The sequence below is a fragment of the Neovison vison genome, chromosome 5 (genome assembly GCF_020171115.1).
Source record: "Neovison vison isolate M4711 chromosome 5, ASM_NN_V1, whole genome shotgun sequence".
Lineage (NCBI taxonomy): Eukaryota > Metazoa > Chordata > Mammalia > Carnivora > Mustelidae > Neogale > Neogale vison.
The window spans coordinates 17,811,677-17,837,387 of record NC_058095.1 but is presented as its reverse complement, the minus strand read 5'-3'; the positions used below and the strand labels follow the sequence as shown (position 1 = coordinate 17,837,387).

General features: G+C 59.3%; 1 protein-coding gene and 1 long non-coding RNA gene across 5 annotated transcripts; one reads left to right on the top strand and one right to left on the bottom strand.

Moving 5' to 3' along the window:
- The first annotated feature begins 467 nt into the window (after nt 1-467).
- Nucleotides 468-25,454, top strand: FMNL1 (formin like 1). 4 transcript variants are annotated; one of them, XM_044247725.1, is made up of 27 exons: nt 468-596; nt 8,951-9,034; nt 10,543-10,656; nt 11,313-11,386; nt 11,571-11,654; nt 12,010-12,147; nt 12,444-12,461; nt 13,965-14,073; nt 14,648-14,724; nt 14,940-15,033; nt 15,940-16,014; nt 16,279-16,389; nt 17,482-17,631; nt 18,115-18,216; nt 18,381-18,636; nt 18,903-19,205; nt 19,394-19,518; nt 20,717-20,919; nt 21,430-21,664; nt 21,884-21,952; nt 23,000-23,080; nt 23,170-23,299; nt 23,448-23,611; nt 23,793-23,894; nt 24,034-24,129; nt 24,384-24,492; nt 25,002-25,454. In XM_044247725.1, the coding sequence occupies exons 1-27, from the start codon at nt 468-470 to the stop codon at nt 25,103-25,105; spliced, it is 3,336 nt and encodes a 1,111-aa protein (XP_044103660.1). In that variant the 3' UTR covers nt 25,106-25,454. The 4 variants fall into 4 exon arrangements, with proteins under 4 accessions (XP_044103660.1, XP_044103662.1, XP_044103661.1 ...); XM_044247727.1 differs by lacking the exon at nt 12,444-12,461 and adding an exon at nt 24,646-24,744 and having other exon boundaries at nt 25,002-25,090; XM_044247728.1 differs by having other exon boundaries at nt 559-596; nt 10,543-10,626.
- LOC122906119 lies at nt 16,631-18,172 on the bottom strand. Its single transcript, XR_006384519.1, has 3 exons — nt 18,098-18,172; nt 17,445-17,610; nt 16,631-17,279 (listed from the first exon to the last, which is right to left on the bottom strand). It is a non-coding gene; the product is annotated as an uncharacterized LOC122906119 (long non-coding RNA).
- Nucleotides 25,455-25,711: the final 257 nt, after the last annotated feature.

Here is a 25,711-nt window from a genome sequence, read left to right as displayed (position 1 = left end):
CTGCCGCGCCATGGCTGCGGCGGACCCCCGGCCCGCGCCCCGCGCCCGCCCCCTCCCTGCAGCCCGCCCCCCGGGGGCCGGGTGCGTAGCGGCGGCGGCGGCGAAATGCGGTTTGCGCGCTCGGGGAGCGACAGCAGAAGTTAGAAAATCGCCGAGGGGGGAGCCCGCGCCGCAGCTTCCTGCCCCCGGCCCAGCCCTCTGGCCCCGGCGGCCTGCAGCCTGACTTCCTCCCCCCACCCCGCAGCTCGCCGCCCGGCTCCTCGGACGGGGCCGCCCCGATGGGACGCCGCGCCCCGGCCCTTGCGCGCCGCTGAGCCGAGCGCCGCCGAGCCGAGCCCGCGCCGCAGCCGCCCGCCGCTGCCCTGCTCACCCCCCCTTCACCCCTAGGCCCTCAGCCGCGTCCCCGGTCCCCCGGAAAGCTGGATTTCCGAGGCTGGAGGCGCCTGGCCGACTGGGTGGGGACCACCATGGGCAACGCGGCAGGCAGCGCGGAGCAGCCAGCGGGCCCCGCCGCGCCGTCCCCCAAGCAGCCCGCGGCGCCCAAGCAGCCGATGCCCGCGGCGCAAGAGCTGGAGGAAAGGTTTAACCGGGTTCTGGTGAGTGTGACCCGCCGCGCGCTGGGCGCGGGCGGGGGGTGGCGGGAGCTCGGCACGCGTCCCCGCCGCCGGGGGCTCAGGTACCGCTTGGAGATCCCTGGCCCAGTGGCTGCCCCTACAGGGGGTGGGAGTGACCGTGGGTGCTTTCAGAGTGACTTAGCACTCTCCCCCCAAAAACTTTCTTCTGCAGTCGCCCAGTCTGCCTCCCCAAGACACTCCCTTCCCTGGCGCTCCTGGGTCTAAAGGTCTAAACAAAAATGTCCTGCGAGGAAGTTGGGAGCCTAGCACGCAAGGGGGTCCCCGGGGGGATCCCCTTCCGCACTGCACGCATGCCGGGCCACGGGGCGCATGTCTGGAGCATCTGCTGGTGTCTCAGGGCTAAAGATGGACGGGTCACATCTTATCGTGCTGGGAGCTGGAGACGGAGTTCAGGTGTTCGGTCCTGATTCGTTCGTGCCTGGGCAGCTGGGAGCTGGGTCCTCAGATCATGCAGAGGGAGCGTCTGTGTTTCTCACCCTCGACCTGTGCAGGAGAGATTGCCTGTGGGTCCTTATCTTGGGCATTTCCTCCAACCCACTGAAGGGATTAAGGTCAGGAGGGGTGGGGTCAGGATGGGTTGACCACTCTGGTTTGAGGTGGTGCAGAATTCTGGAAACCCCTGTGGACTCACCTTCCCCACTATCGCCTGCTTGAGGAATTGGGGGGCTCGGAGACTAAGCCCCTGGGGAGAGAGCCATCAGCTGGGGCTGAGCCTGGAAGCAGTCAGGATGTGTTTGGGGAGGGGCTTCAGAACAAAATCAGGGCTCCCTAAGACCTGGTGGGAGGCAGAAGTAGGGAGGGGGAAGGGCCACTCATTCTCACTTCCCTCTCCCTACCTCAGCCCTGGCCCAGGCTCCCTTCTCTAACTAATTGCCTGGTGGCCTGTCTGCTGTCAGCTCCCTTGCTGGACTCTGGGTGACAGGCGAATGAGGCCGTGCTTTTTCCCAGGGGCACTTCGCAGCCTAAGCAGGCTGGCATTGCAGGTCTGAGCGTGGGAGCCCAAGGGAGACTTAGGCAGTAGAGCAAAGCTGGTGTGTGGCAGTGCTCAGTCCTTTGTCCCTTCCACCTCCTTGACATCATTTCCCCTCCCTTGGCCAGTCACTGGGCAGTACTTGCCAGATTCTCCGCGTGGCCCCTCATCAGAGTTTCTAGAAATCTTGGCCGCCCCCCTCCCAGAAGGAAGGCTAGGAGGGGTTTGGAGGAGCTATCGGGTTGAGTGGGATCTGGTCCATCCTTGTGAAGGCACCTTGCTTGCTTGGGGAGAGGGAGGGACCCGGAGGGACACCTCACACCGGGTCAGACCCTGATTACCCCATCTCTCCACCCGCTTTCCTTTCCCCAAACCCATGGCCTGGCAAAGCTGAGCTGAGCTGAGCAGATGGGGGAGGGGGGAGAATGAGGAGAGACAGTCTCTGGGGGACCATCTGGGGAGCCTGAGTTGGTGGTGGATCCCTGGACCCCTGCCAGCCTGACGTTGGGGGGGTATAGGTCTGTCCTAACCCCTTAAGTGTGTGTCTGTGGACAGGGGTGGGCCAGGCTGTCAGAGTGAGGTTCCGGCCCCTGTCCACTCTCTGTTAGGTACACATTAGTGGGCAGGAGCGGTGTGAATAATTCAGACCAGTGGGAAATCCAAAAGTCAAATGGTGAGTTTCTGATGCATGTGGAGTTCTTGATTGCCCTGCTTGGTGTTTTGGCCTTAGCTCTGATTGACTGAGTCTGATGCTAACTGCCTTTGGGAGTCCCTGAGTACCAGGGCGTGGAGGGCGGAGGCCCAGGACCGGGTCTGAGAGGGTGTCTTGGTGGAGAAAGCAGCGGTGGCTGGGTAGAAATCTAGGGCAGCAGCACCCATTGGGGCTCAGCTTTCCACCCCAGCCCGCAGGAACCCCAGTGTGTTTACACTTGGCCTTCTTTCTGGGGAGGGATCAGTCTGTCCCTTGTCTTGTGTGAGCAGAACACACCCCACCCAAGGTCGCTTGGCTAAGAACCTGGCTCCCCTCACTCCCCACCGACAGGGGCATGAGCCCCGCCCTGGGCTGAGGGCCTTGGCCCCAGCCTGCAGCTGCCTGGGCTAAATATTTGGCTGAAACCACGAGCCTGGCAAGCAGTATTGCAGGGCGCGTCTCCATCAGAGCTTTGCCTCCATGGCCAGAGAGGAGTCCTGTCCTTACTGACTGTCTGAGAGGAGGAGGAGAGCCTCAGACAGCTGAGTGATGGGCCCACTGCCCGCCAGGAATCCCCGAGTCTTGACAGCAAAAGCATAACCCCTTTGCATATTGTCACATGCCCCCAGGGGAGCTCTTCCTTTAGCTTAATGGCAGCCCTTTGGTCCCTGGTGGGGAGGAGGATCCTGAGACCCCAAACCATGCCTTGGCTCCTGGCTGTGGGTGAAGGGTGCTCCCACCAAGGCCTACGCCAGACAGGAGACGGAGCTCTCTCTCCCTTTCCCTGCCGTGGCCTTTCTCCCATGCAGGGGGGAGGGCTAATTTTCTAAGGAGGCTGTGAGAGAGAGGGGTGCCCCTGCTTAAAAAGGGGGTGGGGAGGAAGAGCAGGTTGAGCCAGGGTTTTCCGGCTGCTGCCTTAGCAACAGTGGAGGAGCGATGGCTGCCCAGAGACATGGGCCTGCTGTAATGGTGGGAAAAGCAGCCCGCCAGACGCCAGGCTCTCGCCTCTCCTACACTGTGCCCAAGGCTCGTGTCTTCCTTGCACACCTTCCCCTGTAAGGGTCGGGGTTTGGGATGACAAGGCACTCTTTCCAGGCCTTCCAGAAGTTCATGCTTTTGGCCAGGCATAGGATACCCCTGATCTGTCTGGTCAGGGAGGAGCCTGTGACCTTGGGGCCAAGGGACCAAGGGAAGGTGCCCCGGATGTTGGGCTGGAGGTCAAGGGTGATGCTGACCGACATGGAGGCCGAACCATTCAGAGATGAGTTTTCCTGCTGGGGCTTAGCCCCCTGACATGCCCTTAGCATGTGTCCAGGGGTATAGACATTGGGGGAGGCTGTGTGGGGACGTCAGGATGGCCCCACGCACGGTGTGGATCCTGGAGGTCCTGCTTTCAGTGAGACCCTTTCCCTGAACTCCCTGGCCTACACTGTGTTGGCCAGTGCACTTCTCTGGTGCGAGGCAGATGAAGTTTGGGGACATGTAGCTGTAGATAGGGGTGATCAGTCCCTGGACCTCTCTTCTCTGGGGTGCCTTACACGGAGAACCCCAGTGGAGCTGTGGGCAAGTGGACACATGCTGGGCTGGGCAGGCGCTGGTGGGTGACATTCTTAGCGGGCCAGGCTGGCACACGCTGACCCTGGAAACCCAGGGATGTGGTAGGCATGATTCATGGGGACATCTGGGTCCAGTTGGCAAAGAGCTGGGTGAGACGGGCAGGAGCAGGTGGAGCTGCTCTGGGGGCTACCTCTGCATTTTTCCCAGGCGCATGGGGCCCTGGAAGGTGGCTCAGGCCTCCCCGCCCCTGAGAAGGCCAAAGGTCACTCGAGGGAAAGGCAGAGTAACTTCCTGAGCTTTGAGTTATTACACTGGGGCGTTGGGTTTTCTCTTTGCCACTTGCTACCTGGGTGACCTTGAGCAAGTTACTTGACCTCTCTGAGCTCCAGTTATCCCCATGCGTGGAAAGAGGCTGGCCTCTGTGGACCGACCGTTGAACGATTAAGTGGAGTTTGCCTGACACAGAGCAGGTGCTCCAGAAACTCTCCCTGATGCTGAGAAAGGGGATGACATGGGAGAGGGTAGGGCCCTCTCCAGACTGGAGGCCTTCTAGACCCTTCTAGACTGTGCCTTTCTCCTCTTCCCACCTCCATGGCCGACATCCACCAAGGCTGCCAACTTCAGCCATCACAGGCCAGGCTGCCCTCGCTGCCATCATGCAGGTCCGCAACACTGGGACCTAGTCAGAAAACTGCCTGGCGGCCGGAAACCACGAGAGGGAGGGCCCACCTCTCCTGAAGGGTGGGGCAGTGGTGGTGCTAACGGTAGCTGTGTGCACATGGGGAGGGGGTGGGGAGGCCTCCACTTCCCTCTGAGAGACGGTGTGCTTGTGTTGGGGGGGGGTTCCCCAGTGAGTAAGAGCTCAGTGTGGGCAACAACAGGAAGCGTAGGGTGCTGGGTGGCAGGAAGTGGGGCTGGCTGTTCTTGGTTCCTCAGATGGGGGGGTGGAGGGGCAGGCTGTCTGCAGGAGACCCTGGGGGCTTGGGACTCAACATTTCTTGCTGCCCTCAGTGAGAAGGGAACTGAGTGTTCTTGAACCAGCTTGCCAACCAGGTCAGCTTGGGCAAGCGACTTCATCGCTCTGTGCCTCAGTTTCCCCTTTGTGAAATGGGGATCATCGCTCTGTGCCTCAGTTTCCCCTTTGTGAAATGGGGATCATCAGAGTGTTTGCTGTGTAAGCTTCTTTTTGAGGTTTAAGTGATAGGTAGATAGAAAGCACTTGGAATGGCACTTAGCCCATCGTGGACGTTTGGGGAATATTTACTGTCGTTGCTGTAATTCTCCCCCCAGGGCCTGAATCATCTGGGCAGTGCCTGCCATCCTGGCTCCTACCTGACTTGCCCTTGTCCCCGCCATGGAGACCCTTCAACTCTGATGGGAGAAGCTGTAAACATTTTGGGGTTCTCAGTACCTAATCCTGGGGCCAGTTGGCCCAGAGCTCTCCTCTAAGTCTGGGATTGCCTCTAACTGCCCCAGAAAATCTATATACTGGAACTTAAAAACTTGGACAAAATGGATTGGTTTTGGACATGCACTGAGAGCTCTAAAAACCAAGATCGAGGCCATGGAGAGGTGGGCCGAGGGGAGCTGCATGGGGAAATGGGGGCTGGGGGGGACACTTCCTGGCTTCTGGGCCCATCAGGCTATGGAGGCCCTGGAGGGCTGGTCTGAGACTGGGCCTGGTTGCCAAGTTCAAGGGCATTCTGGGACTCAAAGGGCCAGACGTCATGAGGAGAGGGTGGGCAGGTAGGCCGGGACAGAGTCTGAGCCCAAGCTGAAAGTGAAACCGGAGGGTGTGACTGTGTCCCGAGGCAGACAGAGCCGCTCAGTCTCCAGGGAGACCCCTCCAGATGTCAGCACTTGTGGGGGGGCCGTGGGTCGAGGCAGAGCTTGCCAGGGGCTGGTCTTGGAGTAGCGAGGCTGGAGGCCCCTCTTGGCCCTCAGGACGGAGGGGCAGGGAGGCAGGACGGGCCCCACACATTCTAACAGAAAGGTTGGGGAATCAGCTCCTTTTCCTGTCCACGCTCTCAGAGATGGGTCATTTCTCCCTCTTCCTCTGACCCAAAGCCTCAAGGGCAGCAGGGAAAGGGGGGCTGAAGGGTCAGTTCAAGCCAAGCCTCGGAGGGAGGTCTGTTGGGTCTGGACGTGTTCACAGACTTCTGCTCATCACACCGACTCTCCCTCGGGGTCTTCAGTGCCCCCCCACCCCCCAGTCTGGGAGACACCTCTTTCACAGTGTGCTCACTGGAAAGTATTATTACATCAAAACACAGCTTCTCCCTGAGTATTTCCAGGAGCTCTGGGCACCGTGAGGCAGAAGGGAAGTGTGCCTATTTTATGGAGGGGGATGCTGAGGCTCAAGGAGACAGAGAAGTTGGCAGGCTAGGTGGGCCCAGAAGCTGGATCTTCTGAATCCGGCCCAGGTTCTTCCTCCACCCCCTGTCCCCTCACAGGAGGCAAGTGTCCCCCCACCACACCTGGCCTTCCCTGTCCTTTCCTGTCCCATGTGAGCGCGTCAGCCAACCCTCGGCTTCTCTCCCAGCCCCCCATCCCATGGACTGCCTCCTTGCCGAGGGCCCTGAGTCTGGGGTCTAGGGCCTGGTTTTCCAGGAGGGTTTCGCTCCTCCCTGAGCGAGTGGCACCCTCTGGTTCCTGTCATGCTCCTCAGGGTCCCCGTCTCCTCGGTGGGCCCAGTGAGGAACAGCTGCTCATTAGCTCTCCGCACTGTCATGGCTATTTCTGATTTCCGAGCCTATATTTAGCCCGTCTGGCAGGCGGGCAAGTAGCCTCGGGGGCTTGAGCATGCCCAGGTGGGGAAGGGGCAAAGGAGTGGCCTGCCCGCCACCATGGTCAGAGACAGGTGGACCCTGCCTCAGAGGCCTCCCCCTCCCCAGGAATGACCCCGGGGCAGACCCCAGGGAAGAGGGCCAGGGCACTGGTTCACAGTCAGCTCTGGGCTCAAAGCTGGCCTGGCTGCCCGCTTCCTGGCTTTGTAACCTACCTTGGGCAGGTCATTAAACTAATCTGTCCTTGTACTTGTAAGGTGGGACCGATGGTGCCGATGGTGGCAAGGGTGTCCCCTGCGTGGGGTGTGTGTGTGTGTGCTCAGAGCAGTGCCAGGCATGGTAAGCGTCCAGGCAGAGCTGGCTACCACATTTATTGGGGACATTATTAGCATTAGTTGTGGCCTCTAGAAGGGCCACTGGGGCCATTCCAGGAACCAGACATCCCTGAGGTGGGGGATGGCTTGGAAAGACCCCTGTTGGGAAGCAGCTGTCCCTGTAAGGCTCTGTGGCTGGAACTTATCCACCCCTCTCACTCCTGCTCACTCCCCTTCCCTGCTACCCCCCTCTCTGAGTCGGCCACCGTTCCATTTTCCCTGACATTGGTGGCCCCCCGGCTGCCTCCTTCCCCCTGAGCCTTGCCCTGCTCTGCCCTGCCCCACTGTGGATCTCCGTGGGGTGGGGATGGATCAGGAGAGACCAAGGAGAGAGAGAGACGGGGATGGAGAGTGGTCCAAGGGAGGCCTTCCCCCGGCTCCAAGGGCCCTTCGTGGGCAGTCGGTGCTGTGGTGGCAGGAGCTGTTCTGGCCACTGGCGCCTGGGGGGAGGGCAGCAGATGAGGCAGCAGCGGTTTCCCTCATCCAGGGGCTCACTTTCGCAATGAGGAGAAGAATGACGTATCCCCATCCCCAGCTGGCCTGGGGGGCCCGGAGGGTAGGCAGTTTCACCTCTCAAGTGGGGCCCCAGCCGGAAAGCTTGGGCAACGAGGGCTGAGAGCACCCAGCTTCCTGTTGTCTGGGACTGACCCAAGGCAGTGATTGTTTTGGGGGGTGAGGTCTGGCCAGAGCGCCAGAACTGGGCCCGGCACCCCAGAGAGGAAGCTGGCTACGGAGCCTCGGGTGGGTGTGGCCCCCTCTGTGCTCCAGCTGGGCCTCCTCTCAGGCCCACGTGACTGAGGATGTGTCCTGAGCCACCAGAGCTGGTGACAGGGGCCCCTTGACTCTGGGCTGGGGATTCCTGGGGACTCCCACAGCCCCAGTGGGACAGAACTCCTTGAGGGCAAGAACTGTCTCTTAGGGCCTGACTCACAGGAGACTGTTTTTTAGCCTGGGGTTTATGGAATTGGGGTCGACCGGCGCCATCTTCTGTGTCTATTGGGAAGACACACCAAGTTCAAGGGGGCCAGGGACCCCCTGGAGCTGGTGGCACGGGACAGGACCCTGTGTCTGCCCTAGGAGGGAGAAGCTGGCCAGGCACGTCTGTGGCTGGGGGAGGAGAACCAGGCAGAGCAAGGCTGACCTTTCGTAGCTCCTGAGGGGAGTCCCAGCCTGGGCCACCAGCCCCACGGACCCAGCGTGTCAGCTGCTGGCCCCAGTTCCTGTGGCCGGGTGACCTTCCCCAGGAATCCCCCTGCCCGTCCAGCTGTGATGGGCCTGCTTGGAATTCCCTGCCTGTCTGACTAGCTCCCTTGGTTCGTGTCAGTCTCCTCCTTCCAGAAGTGATGAGGACGGAGGGGGCTGGAGAGGGTTGAGGAGGAGATGTCCGATGCCATCCTGGCAAGAGATTTCCCGGTGTGTGTGAGACACTGGTGCCCTGGGCCGGGACCGCACGCAGTCCCCGTGGTTTCTGATGGCACACAGGAGTGGGCCACAGCTCCTGTGGCTGGAGACGGAGCCTGCCCAAGTGGGAGAAGAGATGGTACCCCCTTATGGCCCATGGGGAAGTGAGTCCAGGGCTGCTGGAGGTCCCAGAAGTTAGGCTGAGAACCCATGCTCCGAGTGTCACGGCAGACACTCTGGGGAGGTGGGGTATGGCTGACAGAGCCCAGGCTCTGGGGTCAGGCAGACTCAGGGCCAAATCCCAGTGTCACTTTCTAGCTTTGGGCCAAGGGGAAGGTGCTCTGCCTTTGGGCCTCGGTTTTCTCATTGACTAATGCTGCTTATATCCCAGGGAGAGAGGGTGACGGGGATTCACGTGGATGACAGATGTCCTAGGGACTTGACCCCTCATGGCTCCTCTGAAAATGCCCATACCTTGTCCCTCCCACTGGGAGCTCAGGCTCAAGGTCATTCCCTTGTCTCTTCCCCCTCCCCAGAACTGCATGAACTTGCCGCCAGACAAGGTGCAGCTGCTGAGCCAGTATGACAACGAGAAGAAGTGGGAGCTCATCTGTGACCAGGTGGGTCCCAGGCCCCTTCTGGCAGCGGGGTACATTGCCGTGGCCAGGCTGGGGCTGGCGGGAGCGGGGGCACTGCCACATTGCCCATGGGGCCAAGACCCTGCCCAGAGGCCTGCGTAGCATCTGCAGAGTGTGCTGGGGGTGTCTTCAAGACTCTGGGGTCTCCTTCCCTAGGACGTGCGTCTCCCCAGGGACCTTATGAGTCCCTAGCAGGGCTGGGTCCGCCCTCTGAAGGGCTGGCAGGGGTAGTGCGGGCCGCCGGTCTGTCCAGTCCGGCCATGTCACCGTCCTCCTTGCGGAGCTTCTTGGAGCAGCCTCTGTTGACCCTCCAGCTCAGGGCTGGGGAGGAGAGGGGGCAACCCCAGGGCTGGGCCTCTTTGACCCCATGGGAGGTGAGGAGGAAGGGGCAGGATCCCTGTCCCTCCTTTCGTGGGGGCCAGAGGAGCTACTGTCAACCAAACAACAAGCCAAAGGTAGCCATTCCCAAGTGGCAGAGTGAGAACTAGACGCTCGGTCTCCTGGTGCTCGGGCAGGCACCTGGCTTTGCCACCTCCGTGGCTCCTTGGCTGCCCTTGCCTCTCTGGCTTCTAGGGCTGCTGTCCGTGGTAGCAGGGAAGGCCCCTCTCCCTTGGCTGGGCCAGGGTGGGGCCTGGCTGCTGCAGTCCTTTGGGGAGGGAGGGAGGCAGCGGGTGGGGAGCTGGGGAGCAAGGAGCCTCCCCTGGGAGTGAGGGCTAATGGACCGGAATGGGATGAGTGGGCCATGATGGAGTCTGGGGGGTAAGGGCTGGGCCACGGAGGGAGGGCAGGGAGCTGCTTCAGAGGGGGCTGTGTTTGGGGTCCCTGCCGCTTGGCCTGGCATCTCAGGCTGGGAACTCAGAAGCCTGGGAGAAGGGGGAGGCTGAGGGGGGTGGCTGGGTGTTGCCTGGGGGATCTGGGTGGGGAAGGATGGGAGCTCCTCCGCTGGGGGGCCCTCAGCTGTGGCCCCTGCTTCTTTGTGTGAGTGGCTCTTAGAACCCTGGGTGGGGCAGGGAAGTTAGGAGCTGCTTTTTTGAGCATAGAAGGTGGGCACACGCAGGTTCCCATCAGCACAGGTGAACGGGACAGCTGGGAAGGGGCCCTTAGTGTGTTCTTTCTCCCCGGACTCCCAGTTCTGGACCGGTATGTGGCCCGGGGAGGGCAGGGGGCTGGGAAGGTACTCCTTACTGGCCGGTCCGTGTCCCCTCCCTGCCCCTACCCTGGTCACCAGGATAGGGTATGTGGCACTAGGGACACCTCCAAACCCCCCCCCCCAGGACTGCACTAGGGCTACGGCTTGTGAGGCCATTGTGGGGAGCGAAGGTTCAGAACTGGGGTCTTCTAACGTGCCCTGGTGGGTGGTTTGGTTAGACCTTTGGTATTGCAGAGCCTGGAGAGCCTGGGGCCTGGGGTCAGAGCTGAGGATGGGATTCTGGGGCAAGGGCTGAGGTAGCTGTGGCTGGTTTCCTGTTCACCCCACTCCATCTCCCCAGGAGCGGTTTCAAGTCAAGAACCCTCCCACCGCCTATATCCAGAAGCTGAAGAGCTACCTGGAAACTGGTGGGGTCGGCCGCAAGGTAGCGACGGACTGGATGTCTAACCTGGGGGTATATGTCTCCCCCTTTATCTCTGTCCCTTTCCCCTTGCACCTGCCAAGCTCTGGGCAGCTGGAGTTAACTGTGTGAATCAGCTTTTTGGTGGACTTTGTGGGTATGTGTGTGAGTGTGGGTGTTTATTTTTAGGGGCTGGAGGGGGTCCGGGGCAGTCTGCTCGGCCCAGCTGCGGACGCTTACGTGGGTCCACTCGTGTGTGCGCTCCAGTGTGTGTGTGTACCATGTGGCCGTGCGTGGGTGTGTGTGTACTATGTGCATGCTTTTGTGTCCACAGATGGTTGTGAGTGTGTACCCTTGGGTCCGTATATAGAAGTGTGTGCACCCCATGTGTCCATGTGTGGATGCACTGATGTCATATCTGTACCCACGGTGCTTGTGTATGGATGTGCGTGTGTGTGTGTGCGCGCATGTGCCGCGTGTCTGTGTGTGTGGAGGTTTGTGTGTGCACCGTGTTCATCTGTGTACGGGGCCATGTGTAGCCTGAGATGCTTGATCTGCCAGGCAGGTGTGTGGAGGTGGTGGGGGAGGCTGAGCGTGAAAGGCCAGTCGTGGGGGGCGGGCAGGGGCTGCTGGCTGCTGCCTCCGCACTCAGCGGGCCTGTGGGAGGCCCTGGGCTTCACCCACCAGACTCTCTTGTTCTTGGTCCCCAGTTTAAGAGGCGAGTTCAGGAGTCCACACAGGTTCTGCGGGAGCTGGAGATCTCCCTGAGGACAAACCATATTGGGTAAGCAAGGGCTCAGATTTCCCTCTTCGGGGCTTGGGACAGCGCTGCCCCCAGGCGGGCTCCTGGGGCTTCCCGTTGCTGCTCCCCTTACTACCGGGGATGGGCCCTGGCCGCGCCTGTTCCATGCCCAGCCTGGGCAGGACCTCTCTCCTGGCTGGAGCTCAGGGAGCCCTGTGCCCTGCAGGTGGGTGGAGGAGTTCCTCAACGAGGAGAACCGCGGCCTGGATGTGCTCCTCGAGTACCTGGCCTTTGCCCAGTGCTCCGTCACGTAAGCCCCCTGCACCCTCCCTCACACGACTCCTCAGAGCCCGGGTCTGTGCTTTCCTGTCCCTTGTCCATGCCTCTGGCTGCGTCTAAGCAGTGCCGCCCTGGAGCTCATGCGCACCACACCCCTGTGGTGGGTGATGCCACTTCCTCGGGGCCCGCATGGATAGGGAGGGACATGGCCTGGGGTGGCCAGCTGGGACCTGGGACTTCCTTGGCCCCCTCCTCTGCCCAGCAGAGCGCTGAGAACAGCCGCTGATCTCCCCTGCATGTCCGTCCATCTCTCCCCTCAGCATCCCTCGCCCTGCTTTCAAGGGCCACTGAGCTGCGGGTCACCCAACCCCATCCAACCCCTGCAGGTATGACATGGAGAGCGCAGACAATGGGGTCTCCGCCTCGGAGAGGAGCAAGCCCCTGGAGCAGTCTGTGGAAGATCTCAGCAAGGGGCCGCCCTCGGCCTTGCCTCCCCAGTCCAAGAGCCGCCACCTGACCATCAAGTATGTGGGGCCCCTTGCAGGATGATGGGGGGAAGAGAGGATTCACCCCCTAGACTGCTGCACCCTGCCAGCCCCACCCCAGACCCTTGGGGGTGGTGAGAGCAGCAGCCTGGCATTGGGGGTCCCAGTAAGAGCCTCAAGCAGGACTTGAGAGATGGGTGTGTTATGAAGCTTTCCAGGGGTGGGCACCTAGAAACTGGAATCTGGGTGGGTCTGGGATAAGGAAGGTGTTTCTGGGTTGGTGAGACCTGCCTTGTACCCTTCTAACCCCCTCTTCTTTCCTGTGCGGCCTCCAGGTGCCCCCCCTCTCCCCGGTACGTAGCCACCTGGGGGCAGGTGCATGCCTGGTTGGCTCCCTGGGTGGGGGTGGGGTAGGGTGTTCAGCTGACACCCCTGGGTTCACCTGCTCTGGCGAGCCTCTCCACCCTAATGCAGGACATCCTGCTGGGAGGCAGGGAGAGGGAAGGAGACAGCCCAGGAGCCTCATGTGGACCCCCAGCTTCTATCCTTCCAACATTGGTCTATGGGCCCAACTTCACATTAAGCCCCAAATCCTCACAATATGTTTCTTTGTTTGCTCATTCATTCATTCATTCAACAAATATTTTTTAGCCTTTCCTATGTATTAGGCATGGTGGCAGGTGCTCAGGAAACAGATCACCCTGCCCTTGGGAGCCCTTGGTCTAGAAGGGGACAGTATTTGACAGGCTATCATGGAGGTGTGAGCAGGAGTTCTGAGAGGGGAGGTGGCTACTGGGAGAGAAAGCTCTGGAATAATGTCTCGCAGATGGATACGGGCTCTACGGGCAGTGGTGGGGACAGGGAGGGGCATTCCAGGTGGAAGGAACAGCATAAGCAAAGACTCAGGCCTATCTGAGTAATGACAGGAGAAGGACAATGTGGCAGTTGGAGGGAGGAGGTGGGGCTTCCTGGTGTTGTTGGAAATGTGATAGAATTGTCAAGATGCACTGATGTGGAAGTCATGATTGGCAGTTCTGCAACAATGAAAAAGAATCACATATTTCTTAGTAAAGAATAATCGAGGACACTCGTAGCATTTACTATGTATCAGGCACTGTTCCAGGCTTATTTCATAGTCCCCAAAACCCTATCAGGAAGGTACTATTATTACCATTCCTATTTTACAAATGAGGAAACGGAGGCACAGGGTGATCAAGTAAACTCACCAAGTATTAAGTGGAGACCTGTGATTGGAACCCAGACCATCTGAATTCAGAGTTGGCCTTTCGAGATGGCACATAAGCCCAGGACGCTGGGAGCGCCACCTTGTGGAGAGCATTTCCATGGTGGTTTCCAAGCGTTGGCTGTCTTCCCTCTCTAGGCTGTCTACCCCCACAGCACAGCAATACTTTTTGTACTTTCTTTCTTTCTTTTTTTTAAGATTTTATCTATTTATTTGACAGACAGAGATCACAAGTAGTCAGAGAGGGGGGAAGCAGGCTCCCCACTGAGCAGAGAGCCCGATGTGGGTCTCGATCCTCGGACGCTGGGATCATGATCTGAGCCAAAGGCAGAGGCTTAACCTACTGAGCCACCCAAGCACCCCATAGCAACCCTTACTGATGCCAAGTTGCTGTTAAGGGTCTTTGCCTTCCTCACTCCCTCTGCCCCCCTTGCAGCATGCCAGGCCCGAGTCCTAAGGACCAAGGGAACCTTCTTGCCCTCCAGTGGCCTGTTTGGTTGGGTGGATGGGAATCAGTTGCCTAATGTTCCAGATGTGCCTGGGGCGGGCGGGTAGTTGTGGGAAGCCTGGTGTAGGACTCTGACCCCTGCTGCCTCCCCTCTACCCGACCCAGGCTGACCCCTGCCCACAGCAGGAAGGCCCTGCGGAATTCTCGCATCGTTAGTCAGAAGGATGACGTCCACGTGTGTATCATGTGCTTGCGTGCCATCATGAACTACCAGGTTGGTCAGAGGGTGTGAGGCTCCGGGGTACCTGGGAGTTGGGTCTGTCCTCGCCTGGGGCTGCCTCAGCCGCCAAGGTTCAGGGACTCACTGAAGAGCCCTGGGGATGGGGGCTGTTGAGCTTCTTGAGACTTGAGGGGAAGCCCAGATTTCTGCCCCCTCCTGGCCGGGCCCTCTGGACTGCACTGGACATGACTGGGGTCATGGACATGCCTCCGGCAGGGACCTAGGCACAGCCACCAGAGAAGGCTGAGCACAGCGAACTTAGGGACGGCCGCTCTGGGTGATTTTGTCTGGAGGAGTGATTGGTGCGGCCTGCCCTCCTTCACTTAGCAGGCCTTTGAGGGCTCCCTGTTTCTGGGGTGCTGAATCCTGACACTGGCTTTTGAACAAAGTTATTTCAAAAGAGGGACCAGGCTTTGGCAGTCACAAAAAAGGCTATAAAGAACTTCCCAGGCTGGAGGGCAGTGAGACCACAAGGCAGGAGCCCTGCCAGTGCCTGAGGCTCTGGGTGCGACAGTGCTGGCAGTCCTGGGGGTCTGCCTGGAGGAGCTGACCTTTCCTCTCTCCCCAGTCTGGCTTCAGCCTCGTCATGACCCACCCGGCCTGTGTCAATGAGATTGCTCTGAGCCTCAACAACAAGAACCCCAGGTGAGGCCTGGGCCCCTCACCTTTCTCCACATCTAGAGTCTCCTGCCACTTGACCCCTTGCCTACTCTGCTCCCCAGTTCTCAGAACTACTGGCCAGGCTCATTCCAGCTCTACTTCCCATCAGCTGCCCTCACTGTCCTCCCCCAGTCTGGCCCTCCCCCTCCCCTTGCTGTGGGGCCCACTTTCAAGGGATAAACTGGCGCCCCTGTCCCCAGGACCAAGGCTCTGGTGTTGGAGCTGCTGGCGGCCGTGTGCCTGGTGCGAGGAGGGCATGACATCATCCTGGCGGCCTTTGACAACTTCAAGGAGGTACTGAGGCCCCCCCACCCGCAAAGGGTGCTTGCTCTCTGGCGCCCCTTGGAGTCCTGTGGCTGGCAGTTGTGGCCTCTGCTGGGGCAGCCGGGAGTGCTGGGTGGGCATTTGGGGAGCACAGGGTGGGGATAAGCTGGAATGGGTAAACTTTCAAGGGCAGGTACCAGGTCACGTAGGGGCACCGCCTGGGGCGACAGGGACAACTATGGGGATCTGCTGAACCTCTGATCCTCAGCCTGGCCGGATCCAGACTGGACTTGACCCATGCATCTCAGAGTTCCTTGAATACACCTCTGCGGACTCTGGTTAAGTAGATGCATGAGAATATGATGCATAAGGCGGGATTTGGTCATTCATTCCCTTAATAATATTTGTTGAGTGCCTACTATGTGTCAGGCACAGAGTGGGCCCTTGGGTTGCATCAGTGAGCAAAAGAAACAAAGAAGGCAGGGGAGGACAGATAATGAACAGTACACTAAATGAGCAGATTACATAATGTGTCTGAGAATGGTGGACGCTCTGAGGAATAAGTCCAGGTCGCTGGAAGGGCAGGAAGAACGGGTCACAGGGTGGGCAGGGAGGCCTCGTGGAGATGGTGAAGTTTGAGCAAAGCTGTGACGGAAGTGAGAGGCTTGGTGTGGTGGGGATCTCAAGTAAGAGCACACCAGGCAGACGGAACAGCAGGTGCAAAGGCCCTGAGGTGGGAAGGTGCCAGGACAGCAGTGTGGCCAATGTAGTACGTGAAGGGAGGGTTGGAGGGGAATGGAGAGGGAGGGGAGGTTTTGAGCAGTGGCCTGACTTTGATTTAGCGGGGAGGCGCCTGTAGAAGCACGAGGTGGTGGCTGGAAATGGTTTGGGAGCTGTGTTGCTGGGGCCCTCGTGACAGCCATTCTCCCCATGCAGGTGTGTGGAGAGCAGCACCGCTTTGAAAAGCTGATGGAATATTTCCAGAAAGAGGACAGCAACATTGACTTCATGGTGAGCTCGGGAGGGTCTGGCTATCCTCGGTGTAAGGAGGAGCCAGGGGCCCGGGTCTCCAGCTTCTGGACTCTGCTCCTGAGTGACTGGTGGGAGAGGGAAGCTGGAGGGAAAGGACCTGGAAAAGAAATGTGGGTAGGGCAAAGCTGGGTTAGTGGAATGAGAAATGGGGAGAAGGAGAGACTTTGGAGTAAATGGGGAACAGAAGGCTTGGAGCACCCCCATCCGGAGGGTCACAGACCTGCTTGTGGGCCTGCTCCCCAGGTGGCCTGTATGCAGTTCATCAACATCGTGGTACACTCAGTGGAGAACATGAACTTCCGTGTCTTCCTGCAATATGAGTTCACCCACCTGGGCCTGGACTTGTACTTGGAGGTGAGCCCTGCATCCCCCTCCTCGCACTGGGATTTAACCACTAGGCAGCTGCGGAGTGTGGCTCTGGGCTCAGCGGCATGGGTGCTGAGGTTGGCAGATCTGGTTCAAATCCTGAGTCTGCCACTTCCAAGCCCATGTGACTCGGGACGGGTCTCTTCTCTGGGAGTCTCACTTTTCCCGTCTGTACAAGGAGGGAATCATAAAGGTAACGATGACTCTAAATAGAAATGAGGTAGAACATTTTCTGCCACCTTCTAGCCACGCGGTCCGTGGAGCTGTTATCTCAGGCACGGGAACAGGCTCTGGGTGGCCCTGGGCCTGTCTGGCTTTGGGAGGATCAGCCTCAGACAGGTTCTACCTCAAGAGCATAATGGGAAGCATGGAGATACTGGGCAGAAGTGGGAGCAGGCTCATGTCGGACGGGCCCAGGGCCTAGAGGAGTTCCTTGCCCTGGAGAAGGTGGGCAAAGGGCCTTGGTGCTTCCTGGTCCAACCTGAGCAGAGAAGCTGCAGATACCCCGATTCCTTCGGGAGGCCTTTGGGATTGGATTGGGATTTGGATTTTTCTCCTAAAAGCCAAAAGGTGAAAAGCTAGAGGGGAAGATTTAACCATATGAGGGGATATTATTCAGCCATGTAAGGGGATGAAGTTCTGATACACGCCATCGCATGGATGAACCTTGAAAGCATTAAGCTAAGTGAAAGCAGCCAGACACAAAAGCCCAAGTACTGGATGATTCCTTTATGTGAATGTCCAGAAGAGGCAGAAGGTCTGCTGGCAGTCGCCAACAGTGGGGGGAGGGGAGAGTAAGGACTGACAGCTAACAGCAGGGTTTCTTCTGGGGGGATGAAAATGTTCTGGAATGAGACAGTGGTGACGACGGCACAACCCTGTGAATATACGAAAAACCGAAAAACTGAATTGCATGCTTTAAAATACTGCATTTTACGGAATGTGAATTATATCTCAATAAGAAATTAAAAAAAAATAAAAGCCGGCTGGGGCTCAGGCCCTTTCCTCCAGGCTTCCAGGCTGATGGGGGGAAGACCTCTCACCTTGGGCCTCACCCCACTCTTTCCGTCTCGGGGACAGAGGCTGCGGCTCACAGAGAGCGACAAGCTGCAGGTGCAGATCCAAGCGTATTTGGACAATGTTTTTGATGTGGGTGCGCTGCTGGAGGACACGGAAACCAAGAATGCTGTGCTGGAACACATGGAGGAGCTGCAGGAGCAGGTGGCCCTGGTGAGAGCTGCTCCTGAACTTGGCTTTGGTTTTAGGTGTGAGTAGGGGGTGGCTGGCTGCCTGGCCCCTGACTTTGACCCGAATCCAAATCTTGAATCCTGTGGTGTCTTTCTCAATGAGCCTTCGCTGGGTTCCTACCCTGCGGGACCTCTGAGGTAGGCAGGTCCCCCCTCTCTCCCTGTGCTTAGGCACCCTGGCTTGGGTGGAACTAGGTGCCTGTCTGTGGTCCTAGCCCAGTTTCCTCTCCATCCACCTCCCTCCTCAGTGGTGCCTGGGTTCCTCCTCCTGAGAGAACGTCAGTGCCCTCAGGATCTTACCTACTTGGGTTCAAGTGCCAGGCTCGGCCCACCAGCCAGGCACCCGGTGCTAAGCGCATCCGGAAGCCTCCCCCAGCCCTGCAGGCAGGCGTGCCTGCTGCCGCCCCCTCACCGGCGGTGCCAGTGCCCAGCGGCGGGTGGGAGCTCACCATGTGCTGTGCCACAGCTGACAGAGAAGCTTCGGGACGCAGAGAACGAATCCATGGCCAAGATTGCCGAGCTGGAAAAGCAGCTAAGCCAGGCTCGAAAGGAATTGGAGACCCTGCGGGTGAGGCTGGGGGCAGAGGGGGCCGGGCCAGGGGCGGGCCAGGCTCCCAAGAACTCACCAGTTGGGGCTTCTAGGTTTGACACTTCCTCTCCTGGGGCAAGAGGGTGGGGGCTGTGTGCCAGGCCTGCTCGGAGGCACTGACCTCTCCCCGCCGGGGCTCACAGGAGCGCTTCAGCCAGGCGACCTCCATGGGCGCCTCCAGGCGTCCCCCTGAGCCTGAGAAAGTGCCTACCTCCGTCCCGGTGCGGCCCTCCGCCCTAGAGCTGAAGGTGGAGGAGCTGGAGGAGAAGGGGTTAATCCGTATCGTGCGGGGGCCCGGGGATGCTGTCTCCATCGAGATCCTTCCGGTCGCTGTGGCAACTCCCAGCGGCAGTGATGGCCCGACTCCTCCGGGAGTGCCCACCCGCTCGCCCAGCCCAGGTAAGCAGGAGCTTCCGGCAAGATGGGGTCCGCGTGGGGGGGGCGGGGAACCAGGGTCTGGAGGGGGAGCCTGGGGACATCTCCCACTGGGAGAGTAGGAGAGGTAGGTTCAGGGTTGTGGGCGTGGCTCAGGTGGATGCGGGGATGGTAGACCTGGACCCAGGGCGCATGCGTAGGCAGGGGAGGCGGAGGCGAGACCACCTAGGCCCAGAATTTGATTCCGCTTCCCCCATACTCTCCCATTTTGGGTTCTCGGTTCTCTCCAGGCTCAGATCTCCCACTTGCGGCAGAGCCGGTTCCCGGAGGAGCACCCCCACCGCCACCTCCACCGCCACCTCCCCCACTTCCCAGCCTCCCCCACCAGCAGGAAGTCCCGCATTCGGCACCCCCACTGGTCTCACCCCTCCCTGGAGGCTCCGAGCCCCCACCCCCACCGCCGCTGCCGGGAGACTTGCCACCCCCACCCCCGCCGCCACCGCTGCCTCCTGGCGCAGATGGACCAGTGCCTCCGCCACCTCCCCCGCCTCCAGGAGGTCCCTCTGGAGAGTCGGGTCCTGAGATGGCCTCAGGTGAGTGGACCACCCGGGGCGGGGGGGAGATATGGAGGTGCCTAGACCTCAGTGTCCTCCACGACCTGCTGTATGGGTGGGGCCTCCTATTGCCTTCTGCCTGTCCTGTCAGGTCATTCTGGACCCTCTGTCCCACCAGCCACCCCACCTCACCTCCCCGGTGCTCAACCACTCTCTCCCCGTCCCAGGAGTGAAGACCAAGAAACCCATACAGACCAAGTTCAGAATGCCACTCTTGAACTGGGTGGCACTGAAACCCAACCAGATCACGGGCACTGTGTTCACTGAGCTCAATGATGAGAAGGTGCTACAGGTAAGTGTGACCCTTCCTAGCTTCCAGTGTGGGCACCGGGGGAGGAGGGGACTCGGCCTGGACTGTGCTTGGTCATCTCCAGCACCCCCTTGTATAGAGGAGGGCATGGAGGCCCAGGGATGGGGGTTAAACTAAACAGGGTTAGTGCATCTGATAGGCAGTGTGTCCTGACTCCCCTGGAGGCTTTCCCCTCCTTCACTAAAGAGGGCACATCTGGCTTCCACAGTCTGGCCTCTTTCCTCCTTTTTTAATTTTAAAAAATTTTTTAAAAAGATTTTATTTATTTATTTATTTATTTTTATTTTTATTTTTAAAGATTTTATTTATTTATTTGACAGAGAGAAATCACAAGTAGGCAGAGAGGCAGAGAGAGAGAGAGGAGGAAGCAGGCTCCCTGCTGAGCAGAGGGCCCGATGCGGGACTCGATCCCAGGACCCCGAGATCATGACCCGAGCCGAAGGCAGCGGCTTAACCCACTGAGCCACTCAGGCGCCCCTTTAATTTAAATTTTTAAAGATTTTATTTATTTATTTGACAGAGATACAGTGAGAGAAGGAACACAAGCAGGGGGAGTGGGAAGAGGGAGAAGCAGGCTTCCCCACAAGCATGAAACCTGACTTGGGAGGCTGAATCCTAGGACCCTGGGATCATGGCCTGAGATGAAGGCAGATGCTTAATGACTGAGGTGTCCCTCTCTGGGGCAGAGGGGGAGAGAGAGAGAGTTCCAAGCAGGCTCCAGGCTCAGTGAGGGGCTCAACTTGGGGCTCAGTCTCACAGCCCTGAGATCATGACCTGAGCCAAAATCAAGAGTCAGATGCTTAACCAACGGAGCCACCCAGGCACCTCTAGCCCTTCTAATTCTACTTTTAGTTTTCCAGAAGGGTTGTGTTCTCTTGCTTCCAGGCCATTGCTCATGCTGTTCCTTCTGCCTGGAACGCCCTTCCCTTTCCCCTTTTTACCCCTGGCCAGTTCAGCTCTTCCTTCAGCTATAAAGGCTTGGAGTGCGGGTCCCCAGGGTTGGGTGCTCTTCTTCCTCCTCGATGCTGTTTGTTCTCCCCCTGCCTCCCCCATCAAGGTCAAGCTGGGTTACTGGTTTGTTTCTCTGCTGGTGGTGTGGTCAGGGCTGGATGGCTGGTTCAGCCAGGAATGTAGCAGACCCCAGCCGGCCCAGCCTCACCTCCTCCCCCTGTGTCCTCAGGAGCTAGACATGAGTGACTTTGAGGAACAGTTCAAGACTAAGTCCCAAGGTCCCAGCCTAGACCTCAGTGCTCTCAAGGGTAAGGCAGCCCAGAAGGCCCCCAGCAAGGCCACCCTCATTGAGGCCAACCGGGCCAAGAACCTGGCGATCACCTTGCGCAAGGGCAACCTGGGGGCTGACCGCATCTGCCAGGCCATCGAGACGTGAGTACCTCTGCCCTGTGCTTGTGAGTAACCCAGCCCCTCTACTAGGCAGGGGCCATCAGGCTATCAGTAAAAGAGTCCCAGCCGTGGGGCAGAGCTCATCAAACTTCATGCTAACCCTGGTCAGGAAGTAGGGCTGGGAACCTTGTTCCTATTTTCAGGTAGAGAAAACTGAGTCCACTGGGCGGGGCAGACAGTTTGGTAGACAGTCCATAATGTGAGTCCACACCCGGACCCAGACATTCCCGTATCCTCCCTGCCTCCTTGCCCAGCTGTGGGCATTCAGGCCCTGGCATTTATAGCTGGGCATCTGTCCCTACTATATGATAGGGACCTGTGGCTTCCCAGCTCCCAACTGACCTAAGTGCTACCTCTTGGTCCCTGAAGTTATTGGCAAATCGCAAATACTGAAGTTCATTTATTCAGTCGAGAAAGTGGGAGGGGGTGGTGGTTAGTCCTGTCCTCAAGAACTGGTGGGTATAGAGTGATAACCACCCCATCTTCCACCAGGTATGACCTACAGGCCCTTGGCCTGGACTTCCTGGAGCTGCTGACCCGCTTTCTGCCCACGGAGTACGAGCGGAGCCTGATCGCCCGCTTTGAGCAGGAGCATCGACCCATGGAGGAGCTGTCAGAGGAGGACCGCTTCATGCTACGCTTCAGCCGCATCCCACGCCTGCCGGAGCGCATGGCCACGCTCACCTTCCTGGGCAACTTTCCGGACACTGTCCAGCTGCTCATGCCGGTGTGGGCGGGGCAGGCAGAGCGGTGTGGGCGGGGCAGGGCGGTGTGGGCGGGGCTGGCAGGGCATGTGTTCTGGGTGGATGGATGGTGTGTTCTGGGTGGACGCGAGGCAGCTGGCAGCCTCCGCTCCCCGAGGGGGCGTTTAGGAGTACTTGAACTTCCCATGGCCTTGCCCCCCACCCTGCCCCAACTTATCTCGCCTCTCCCATTGCACCCCCAGCAACTGAATGCCATAATCGCAGCCTCAATGTCCATCAAGTCCTCTGACAAGCTACGCCAGATCCTGGAGGTGAGTGCCCAGCTCGAGGGCCTGGGAAGTGGGGCCCACCCACGTCTCCTTGCTTGTTCCGGGTGCTGCGAGAGGGAGACCCCGGCCTTGCCCTGCACTCCTAGCATGCAACAGTTATGTTCCCAATTCTCATGTAGAAAGAGCTAAGGCGTGCGGGGGGGTGGGGTGGGGGGGTGAGGGGGGCGGTCATGTCTCCAGCAGCGTACCTTAGACTCCTCCTGAGGGCCAAGTCCCCTCTGGGGATCACTGTGTGATTAGCAGAGCACCCACACCTGCTCAGTGGAGTCTAGCAAAGTCTCTGGGAGCCAGTAGAAATGGCTGTTAGATGGTGACGCACTGAAGGGATGTGAGCAGCGCAGTTCCGGGTAGGAATAGCAGAGGACAAAATTGGGTACGCTGAGGGGCACCTGGCTGGCTCATTCGGTTGAGTATTCGACATTTTTAAAAAAAGTTTATTTATAGGGGTGCCTGGGTGGCTCAGTGGGTTAAAGCCTCTGCCTTCAGCTCAGGTCACGAACTCAGGGTCCTGGGATTGAGCCCCGCATCGGGCTCTCTGCTTGGCAGGGAGCCTGCTTCCTCTCTCTCTCTCTGCCTGCCTCTCTGCCTACTTGTGATCTCTGTCTGTCAAATAAATAAAATCTTTTAAAAAAAATTTTATTTATAATTATTTGAAATTTCTACGTTGAATGTGGAGCTCAAACTCATGTCCCCAAGGTCAAGAGGGACATACTCTTCCAACTGAGCCAGCCAGGCGCCCCAAGCATGTGACTCTTGATGTTGGGTTGTGGCTTTGAGCCCCATGTTGGGTGTAGAGATTATTTAAAAATCAGATCTTAAAAAACAACATTGGGTATGCCAGGCACATAGGACAGACAGGTGCACAGGCTAGTACGTGGGTCATGAGCCTGAGGGGTGCATGCATGAGTGCAGTGTGGGCTGAGCGTGTGGGGCTGGCTTTTTGCCACGTCTTCTTGTGCAGTGTACACATGAGGCGGTTTCCTCAGCCCCGGCGCCCTGCTGAACATCCCCCTTTTCCCCTCTCTCCAGATTGTCCTGGCCTTTGGCAACTATATGAACAGCAGCAAGCGTGGGGCAGCCTATGGCTTCCGGCTCCAAAGTCTGGATGTGGTGAGGGGCACGAGGAGGGGTTCCCTGGCCTGGGGGATGGGGATGGGGAACGGCTGGTGGCCTGTGGCTGACGACAGGCCTGCACGCAGCTGCTGGAGATGAAGTCGACTGACCGCAAGCAGACGCTGCTGCACTACCTGGTGAAGGTCATTGCCGAGAAGTACCCACAGCTCACGGGCTTCCACAGCGACCTGCACTTCTTAGACAAGGCGGGCTCAGGTATGGGTGCCGGTCCCCCCTCCTCAGGTGGGGAGAGGGGCTCAGCCCCGGGGACTGATGGGGGTTTGAGGAGAAGTGAGGGGCCCACAGGGTGTCATTGGCCACCTCTCTGATTCCCTACTTCTGTGCTGCCCCATCCCCCACCCAGTGTCCTTGGACAGCGTCCTGGGGGATGTGCGCTCCCTGCAGCGAGGCCTGGAGTTGACCCAGCGAGAGTTTGTGCGGCAGGACGACTGCACAGTGCTCAAGGAATTCCTGAGGGCCAACTCGCCCACCATGGACAAGCTGCTGGCAGACAGCAAGACCGCTCAGGTGGGCCAGGGCTGGCCGGGCCCTGGAGGTGGGGAGGCGGGGGATGAAGGCCTGGGTCAGGGCCGCAGTGGGGAGAGGTGGCAGGGGGCCTGGGGGAGCAGAGATGAAGCGGCCAGTGTCTTAAAGGCACCCGGAGCTCCTAGGGGTCGGTGCTGGCGGGCCTGACGTGCTGTGCCCACAGGAGGCCTACGAGTCCGTGGTGGAGTACTTCGGAGAGAACCCCAAGACCACGTCCCCCTCCATGTTCTTCTCCCTCTTTAGCCGCTTCATCAAGGCCTACAAGGTATGTGTGTCTGGTGGGCAGGCTGGGACCCCTGTGGGGCCTTCTGGCCTCTCCACCTGGCCAGCGTGAAGGGTGGGGCATGCTTCTGTCCGGGGGCGGGATAAGACTCCCCTCACGGAGACCTACCTCGGCCCCTCAGAAAGCCGAGCAGGAGGTGGAACAGTGGAAGAAGGAAGCAGTAGCCCAGGAGGCAGGCGCTGACGTCCCCAGCAAAGAGGAAGCCCCAGCACCGAAGGTAGGCAGCTGTGCCTGAGCTCGGCGCTTTGCAGGGATACCCATCCCAAAGACCCAGGCCTCTTCCGTACCCTCATTTCTGGGAACAGACCCTGCCCCAGCAGCCGAGACAGGAACGGCTTCCTTCTGCTCCAGCCTGCTGTGGGGGACCAGGCCAGCAGATAGTCTAGGGTTTGGTGGCCTGGGGAGAGGGGATTCTGGAGCTGCAGATATACACCTTGCATGACCACCCCCGCTCCCTCATCACCACCCAAGGCCCGGCGGCAGCAGATGGACCTCATCTCTGAGCTGAAGCGGAAGCAGCAGAAGGAGCCGCTCATCTATGAGAGTGACCGCGATGGGGCCATTGAAGATATCATCACAGGTGAGGCTTTGGCTGGGCCTGTTCTATCCTGTCTGTCCTTCTAATGCTGTTCTCCCCTGACCCCAACCCTAGGGGTCTGGCTGCCTCACTGCTTCTTGCTACTTTTCCTATCTTTGTTCCTTTCTCTCCTCCCTCCTCCCTCCCAACCCTCAGTGCTCAAGACGGTGCCCTTCACGGCCCGCACCGGCAAGCGGACGTCCAGGCTCCTCTGTGAGGCCAGCCTGGGAGAAGAGATCCCTCTCTAGCCCCCAGGTACCTGGGTAGCCTGGCCTCTGAGCCCAGAAGCTGCCCACAACCCTGGGGGCCCTTGGGGGACTGGGTCATGCTGCCCTCCCTGGGGCCACCCGTGGCTGGGGTGTGCTTGAGCGGGGTTTGGTAAACATGAACAGGTCCCTTCCCACATGCACACAACCGGGGTCCCTACAAGGGTGAGGCCTGTGGCCTGGAGTTAGGGTCCTGACCCCGGGGCAGACTTCGGAAGGGTGAGTGTCTCTCTTCTTGGCTGCCAGATCTGCGGAACCAGCCCTACATCCGCTCAGACACAGGCCGCAGAAGCGCTCGCCGGCGCCCCCCAGGACCCCCCCTGCAGGTCACCTCGGATCTCTCGCTGTAACTGCTGTTTCTGCACAAGGACTCAGTGGGGAATGGGGGATGGCAAGCAGGGGGGCCCAAGGAAGGTGGTCCTCAGCTCGGCTGGGCCGGGCAGCCCCCTCTGCCGCTGCTGCCATTCTCCGCGATGGTCCCACCTCAAGTGGTCAGGTGCAGGGGCATGGGGAGGACAGCATCGCCAGCCCCTCCCCCAAGTGCTGCTTGCAGCACCCCTCTCTCCCTAATAGCCATACTTAGCCTCAGCCGGAGCCTGGCCTGTAACTTATAAAGTGCAACCTCGCGCTCTATCCCCAGCTCCGGAAACTCTCCACGGACCTTATTTTTATACAAGATTAATAAAGATGTTTGCAAAAGATCCGCGTCCGCTCTGTGCCCGCCCCACCACACGCAGGCTGTTCTGCTCTGCAAAGGCTTTACTTTTTCATAGCAGGTTTCTGCAAACAGGCTGGCAAAGGGGAGTAGGGCTGCTTCTGCACTAGAGTTGGGGGGGAGGGAGTCATCTTCGAGGGTCGCAGATAGTCTAGTGGCTGGCCCACGAACTCTGTGGGAGGGCAGAGGGGTTGTGGGGAGGATCAAGCCGGCTGCTCCCCTTCTGAGAAATCGGATTAGC